Below are 6,980 nucleotides of genomic sequence, written 5' to 3'. Positions count from 1 at the left end.
CACACCGGAAGCTGTTGTAGATGTCGCTGCTCAACACATGTGGACACACAAGCCATCAAAAGCGGCTGGAGACCGAGAGTTTGTCGAGGAGCGAGTCTTACCAGCAGTGATTCAAACGGTCGAACATTTACCATCCGCGGATAAAACGATACCGGAGAACGTAATTGGGAAATTGCATCTCGACAAATATTTAAAATCGGAAATACAAAAGTATGACGGTTTGTTTATGGATAAGGCGATTGACAAGCTCATTGAGAATGCTGAAGACGTAGAGAGGCTGTTTCATTTTGAGGACATGCTAGTTTGGTTTGGCAACAAGTCACCAGAAGATCAAAAAGTTGCGATTGATTGTTTGGTACAGAGGTTGAAAAAGCATCCGCTCACCAAACTTCGTTTACCCACTATTTTTGCTGATAAAAAGCAAAATGATTACCTAGATTATCACTTCGCAGACGTCGTGGAAATGAAATGGTGGGTGAGCCTATCAACAAATGAGATGTACAAGTGCCTAGACCTTAAATATAACAGAAACCACGAACTGTTTGTGATACAAGTGGGTAATTCGATTTGGAAAAAAATCAATGGGTTGGGAGAAGAGGAATTTAGCACATTTATGCTGACAAAAATGCGAGAGCGATCGAAGGATGAGATTATGTGGGCTCGAATTATTAACGATATACGCATTGATGGACACCCTAATTTCCCACTTCACAGAATATTTGATGGTCTTGTTCGGACGAATGATCAAGGTGCAGGTAACCGCAGACCTTTCGAGGCTGTCGAACTCTTGACGAGTGTTCAGTTTTCGAGAATGTTTGCTTCCGCAATACATCCCGAGAAAGTTAGCGATATGGTGTGGGAGAAACTACACTATTGGTCGAAGGATGAACTCATGTGGGCAAACCTGGTTTACATACTGAAATTTCACGAAGAAAAACCCGCCGTCTTTGACGCTGTGATTCGTCCACAGAATAAAGAATTATATGATCCAAACTTATACTCACCCAGTAAGGCTATTCAGGATTTGACGGGTCCAGAATTCTTGGAGCTGTATGAAAATTTTAAACTGCCTGCTGAAAGCGCAGAACTACTCGTTTGGCTAAGTGGAAAATCAAACGATAAACTCATGTGGGCCAAACTGTTGTTCATGTTGCGTAACCACGACGAAGTGTCCAAATTTGCTCGTGATCTGTTGGAGTCTATTCTGCGCTCATGGACAAAAGAGTCGTATTCAGCTAAATCTAATCAACTTTACCGGATGAAAGAGGTCTTGACGAACTTTCGATTTACCGATTTACGACTATACGCGTATTTCTCGAGTGACAACCCCGACGCATTTATACTAAAAAGGTTGCTTATGCTATGGCCAAATGAAGAGAAGTGGGCTTGCGCTCTCAATAATCTGCAAAATAACGATGTGCAAAATCCTTTTTCAGGTGTGCTTGGTGCTCTTCTCCACTCATGGATCGCAACGCCACAACATGCAGCTGCGGAGAATGATCGAATACTTATCGACGCTTTTGGTTTTTTGCTTGAGAAACTGCTCGCAATCCGACCCCGTTCAGCAATTCGTGACACTGCACAAAAAATGGTGCATGAGCTGCTTTTGAAATCGTAAAAGGAATACATGTGGGCCGCGTTTCTCTATAAGCTGCAAGAAGATGAAACCTTGACCAAGACAGCTTCTCCAGTCCTTGATATTCTTGTTCAAATCCATAAGCCGAACGGAGCAAAAATCGTTGAGATCAAGTCAACTGTCAATACTATAAAAACACAAGTCTTCAAGAAAGCGAAAAGCAATCCTGTGGTGAATTTACGAATTCTGATGTCAGATCCAATCACGTGGGCTAAAGTGTTGTATCTTCTTCAAAACGTTGAATCCGAGGAGCTCAAGCCTCATTTTTCCAAATTACTAACGACCCTGATTCATACATGGACGACACAATTTGATTCCCAAAATGGTGAATTGCTTTTTTCAAGTGATGATTTTGGCGAGTTGATGGTGTACGCACGCTTTTCGGGTGACAATCCCAACGTATTACTGCTGAATAGTTTGCGAGACCAGGTGGACGATGACTTGACGTTGGCTCGCCGTTTAGATGAAGAAAGGAAGACGAAGTATTTCTTAAGTGGTGTGTTGAGCGCTCTTTTCTGCTCATGGATTGGAATGCCGTACAATGCGGCAAGAGAATCAAATTTACTTGTTCTTGCTTATGAGTATCTGTCTAGTGATGCTGTCATTTCCTGGTGCAAACAGAACGAACAATCGCAGGATGTTGGTGGAAAGTTACTGGACAGACTTTTGGAGAATTCGGTAGATAAAGTCATGTGGGCCAAGTATTTAAACAAGCTACAGAACGACAAAATCATGCATGATATTGTATCCAAAGTGTTAGAAGCTCTTTGTCGAAAATGAAATGAATGGTCGCTTGCGAAGATCTAGAGCATTCAATCAGTTCTGGTATTTTCTGTTCATTACATGCTCACGATAACGGAGACTAAAATAATGATGCCTCTTTGGGTTTGGCATGCGGAGATCAAAGATTAAGCACGTTAGGCCAATTCTTTGCGTGATACTTTCCTTCGAAGCTACTATGTTTCTTTAGAGACAAGTCGTGAGAGCAATGATTGCTTAAATTCGACAGGATCGACAGCATAATTGCGTAGTAAGACAAGCGCTAATGCCCAATGAAGACATTGCATTTGTTGCAGCTTTCTAGTACATGTATATTTTCCAAATTGTTATCTAATGATGCTAGGCATCTTGAGCTCCATCACGGAACATTCGTGCCTTGCGATAGGCTCCTGCAGAGACGGCAAGCAGCGCAAATACTTTGCTTACGAGAGAGAAAGAGCTTCTTGCATGGTACTTTAGACGAAAACTAGGGCAAATAAGTAATTCATTGATACACATACCTCTATTTCTGTTTAAGGCATTCAAAACATGAAAATTTGCTTTTTCTCGTAGCCAATATCTCTCAACATCTGACTCACTGCATCATTAAACGCAGGTGGGCCACAGTGAAATACTGCTACCTTAAGAGACACTTTGGGCAATAGTTCAGCAAGTAATGCCGTATCAAGTCGTTTACCAGCTTGAACCGATCCCAATTCCTTCGCATCTTCTTCGCTGGCCTCGTGTAGCACATGGTGAACCTTAATGCGGTCAGTAAACATATTGGCCAGTGGCTCCAATTGAGTGAGTGCAATGATATGGTTCAAAGAGTGGTTACAATCTACCAGCGTAATCTTAACTAAGTATTTACTCTCGTCCATAATCGCACGAATCAACTGCAGCATGGGAGTGATGCCCGTGCCTGCAGCAATCATCACAACATGGTGTAAATTTGTCATCTTCAATTGACTTTCAATCGTCACAACTCCTGCACTAGGGTATCCAAGCATTCCTTGTGGTCCCAACATCTCGACTGAATCCCCCACTACCAAGTTATCTAAATACGTGCTCATGACCCCATTGGGATAAACTTTGACCAACAAATCAAATGATCCTACTTGGGTGAACTTTGACGTTGGAGTGAACGCTCTCTCGATCATAACACCATTTATTTTAGCACGCACTTTGAGATACTGCCCGGGCGTTGTGAGTCCCAAAACCTTAGTACCAGGTAATTTGAAAGTAAATTTAACAGTCTGTTGACTAACAGTCTGCTTGTGTTCTAGCGTGAAAGAACGCCATTGCATTCTATCCAATGCAAATCTGGACGTCTCTGAAGCGAGACTTACTGTTGTTGGATCCAATAGACCAATGTAACATTTGTCCAACATTCCATGACCATTAACCCATGGATGTTTCTCATTAAAAAGGTCAGTACAGTCCCCTCCGGCCGCTAAAAGCACTTCTGCAATGCCTCCAGGGTGATATTTTAGATATGGCGTCAAATTGTACACTTTACCGTCCAATACACTCCAGCAGTCGCTTTCGGTACAGTGGGAATTCACTTCTTCCATCGAGATGGCGCGACGTGCGGGACCACCACGAAGACCTGATAGGTCTTGACCCGATTGACATAGTTGCATCCAGTGCTATCACGTACATTCACATCTTAAGTGTATCGTTCATAATGGTATAGAGAAAGTCATATACCAATTGGCTATAGCCGGGGGATAGCGCTACCTTCTTGCGGCGCTGGACCATAGTTGGGCATCCGCTCATAATAATAAAAATGACGGTGTTATTGGGTAAAAGAGTGATTGTAAAGTTTTATATATTCATCAATTTAGAACGCTTCTTCCTTTGGCTCCTTGACGACACTTGCTTTGGCTTTCGCTTCATTAACTGCTTCTCTATTGACATCCCGACAGTCTGTCCTTCACTATTGTCTCCTCCTGTCCCACTCTCAGTTTCAGAATTTACTAACTCAGCAGTAGACTCTACACTTGTTTCCTTATCATCTTTTTGTGCCTCCTCTAGCTTCATCTTCTTGACTTCATACTTTTCTTTTCCTTCCTTCTTCCGTCTCTCCTTTCGCGTCGCTTTAGCCGCTTCCTTCCACTCTAAAAACGATTTCGTCCGTTTTGTAGTCAATGCCGCATCCAGCCATTCCTGTTCCACTTGCCACTCGTGTACTAATAACTTTTGTAAAAGCATCGGGCTCTACAAATACATAAAAATTATTACGACATGCCTCTCACCTGGTCGGTTATCATTGTCCAACGTACCAACACATTCATTTCGAGAAACCCTTTGCAAGAACAAGTGGCCACTTTTCTGCGGCCTAAAACATCAATGAATCTGTCTATACAAAGCTCCCCACGACTGTTAACGTCGATGTCTCTCGTGCGGTAAAAGTTCAACAACTTCGAGTTTTGCAACTCGGTCGCGACAATAAATAACAAGTGAAGGTCACTGCCCATAGCAATCAAACGTCCGTTGACGATCTTCAGCTCTTGCATCCACGCACGCACTATTGACACATACTTAGCTCGGTCATAAAAGTGGTCAATACGCACGATCATTATCTCCACGTCTGTCATAGCGCTTCAAAAGAATATAATTATACCGGTAAAATATGGTGCAATTAAATATGGACACAATTTATGGTGTACGTATTCCATTCACTTTTGTCACTATTTCCCTCGGACTTGAAGCCAGACAACGAAGACGAAAGTTGAACTATAGGGATTAATATATAATTTATTGTTGTCTTAATATATTTAATAAATTTAGTTTACCAGATTGATAATAGCAATATATCACTCGCTGAATTCACTCAGAGCAAATAAGTACTTGTAACTTAAGAAGCTCTCGGCTCCGTGCTAAGTCGAGCCTAACGCAGACCCATAATCTCATAACTTTTTCCGTGTGACGTGCGCGACATTACCGTTAAACTTAGTGGCACACATTGCCAATTCGATGATTGTGATTTCAAATACCCTCTGTTACGATAGGCCACGAGATGTCCTTCGGATAATTAAACGCACCCAAGAAGCTCCTGGCTCTGATCAGTCCCAGGGGTGGAGCACAATTATCGCCAATGTGTTGAAAGCGTGAATTGCTCGCTTGGAGTAGCTTACCAGAAATATCATACGGTGGAGCCAGGCACGCCACACTATGGCATTTTTGGAGGACAATTATCGCCTTCCTTGAATCAACTAATTTTCAGCGCTCAACCATTCAATGGGATTGGACCAGAGAGTTCGATAACATGCTATCAGCCACGCATCGGATGGAACATCAGCGTGTCAGACTAGCGAACATAAAGGAGGCTGCGCGCGAGATTACCAAGATCCAGTGTAACGGGGTCACACATACCCTGGTGACAGGCGGGGGTGTCACACCAGATGGGCATGGTGTGACCACACCCAAACAAGAATGCGGTACGGGGTTGGATAGCCAGTAGTTATACATGTATTTAGGTTTTACTATATATATTTAGGAAAATCTATGCATTTAAAATCAAGCGGCTTTGCCGCACATATAAAATAAATAGAGTTAGTTTAGAATTTAAACCGAAGAGTTAGTTAGCCTTGGGATAAGGCTATAACTACTCTAGGAGAAAGCGGTTTGCGATCCGCGAAACTCGTACTTGTTCTGAGTATAGAACGAGAGGTCGGTCACCTAATTTACACTCCCTCAAAGCGCAAAGCTACGGTAGCCCCGCTGCACTTGGTAGCACTTGTAGTCAATCTACACATGAGTCTTTTAGACTGATCCTGTGTGAGGATGAAAGAATTTTCCTCTTTGCCCCAGGGCATGCAGGACGGGCTTAAAAAGCTGATGTCCTTGCTTGGCCCTGAGGGAGTGCAACACTTGGCTGCGCAAGGCCCCGAGGCAATCGATGCGCGTCTGGAGGCGTTTTTGAGTCATGAAAACACGCTGCTAGAGCACATGCAGCAGAAGATATCTGCATCGTTCGCGTCTACGAGACGGAAGACTTCCCCCGACCTAAGCCGCTCATCGTGAGCATTAAGAATTTTAAGGGGAAATATGGAGAGAATCCCCTACTCTGGGTCAGAGAGGTCGAGATGGCCATCGCATCTGCCATGCTCCAGACCTAGCCATCTCAAACTTGGTGGTCGAGCTCGAGAATTGGCACCAACGTGCGGCACTTCGGTCGAAGCTGCGTTTCCATCCTGGGCGAAGCTGAAATTACAGCTCTCACGAGTGTTCTCGCCGCCCTATCAGGCATATCGCGTGTGATCGCGATTCCTTGCAGCCTGACAGGGCAACAAGAAATCGGTGGACTTTGTCCAAGAGATGCGCACTCTCATTCCCGGGATGGCAGCAGATCCCCTTCCTGAGGCGGTCACAGTGACCGTCTTTATGAAAGACCTCCGCACTGGCGTGGCCGGAATGGAAGTCTTCCGTGTGCATCCGTCTTTATTTGACGAAGCGGTGAATGTGCCATTGAATGCCGAGTTTATTTTCAAGTTGGCATGACTTGGTTGGAATGCACACTCCAATAGCTCGTCGAACGGGTCTGTGCCCATGGATCTCAGCTATGCTGAGGACGAGAAAA

General features: G+C 43.9%; 3 protein-coding genes across 3 annotated transcripts; 1 reads left to right on the top strand and 2 right to left on the bottom strand.

The window, feature by feature from the left end:
• Positions 1-37: 37 nt before the first annotated feature.
• Positions 38-2,416, top strand: PHALS_00925 (uncharacterized protein; the record flags this gene model as incomplete). The annotated part of the gene is made up of 2 exons (XM_024730690.1): positions 38-1,591; positions 1,622-2,416. 2 exons carry the CDS (start codon positions 38-40, stop codon positions 2,414-2,416), a joined length of 2,349 nt encoding a protein of 782 aa, XP_024580943.1.
• Positions 2,417-2,937: 521 nt separating this feature from the next.
• PHALS_00924 (nitrate reductase) lies at positions 2,938-4,174 on the bottom strand (the record flags this gene model as incomplete). The annotated part of the gene is made up of 2 exons (XM_024730689.1): positions 2,938-4,044; positions 4,106-4,174. The coding sequence occupies 2 exons, from the start codon at positions 4,172-4,174 to the stop codon at positions 2,938-2,940; spliced, it is 1,176 nt and encodes a 391-aa protein (XP_024580942.1).
• A 48-nt stretch (positions 4,175-4,222) lies between these two features.
• Positions 4,223-4,995, bottom strand: PHALS_00923 (uncharacterized protein; the record flags this gene model as incomplete). The annotated part of the gene is made up of 2 exons (XM_024730688.1): positions 4,223-4,615; positions 4,681-4,995. 2 exons carry the CDS (start codon positions 4,993-4,995, stop codon positions 4,223-4,225), a joined length of 708 nt encoding a protein of 235 aa, XP_024580941.1.
• Positions 4,996-6,980: the final 1,985 nt, after the last annotated feature.

This window comes from Plasmopara halstedii (genome assembly GCF_900000015.1).
Source record: "Plasmopara halstedii genome assembly, contig: Scaffold_1211, whole genome shotgun sequence".
NCBI classification, from domain to species: Eukaryota; Oomycota; class Peronosporomycetes; order Peronosporales; family Peronosporaceae; genus Plasmopara; species Plasmopara halstedii.
Note: the sequence above shows the minus strand (reverse complement) of the source record. Positions and strands in the feature narration are given on the sequence as shown.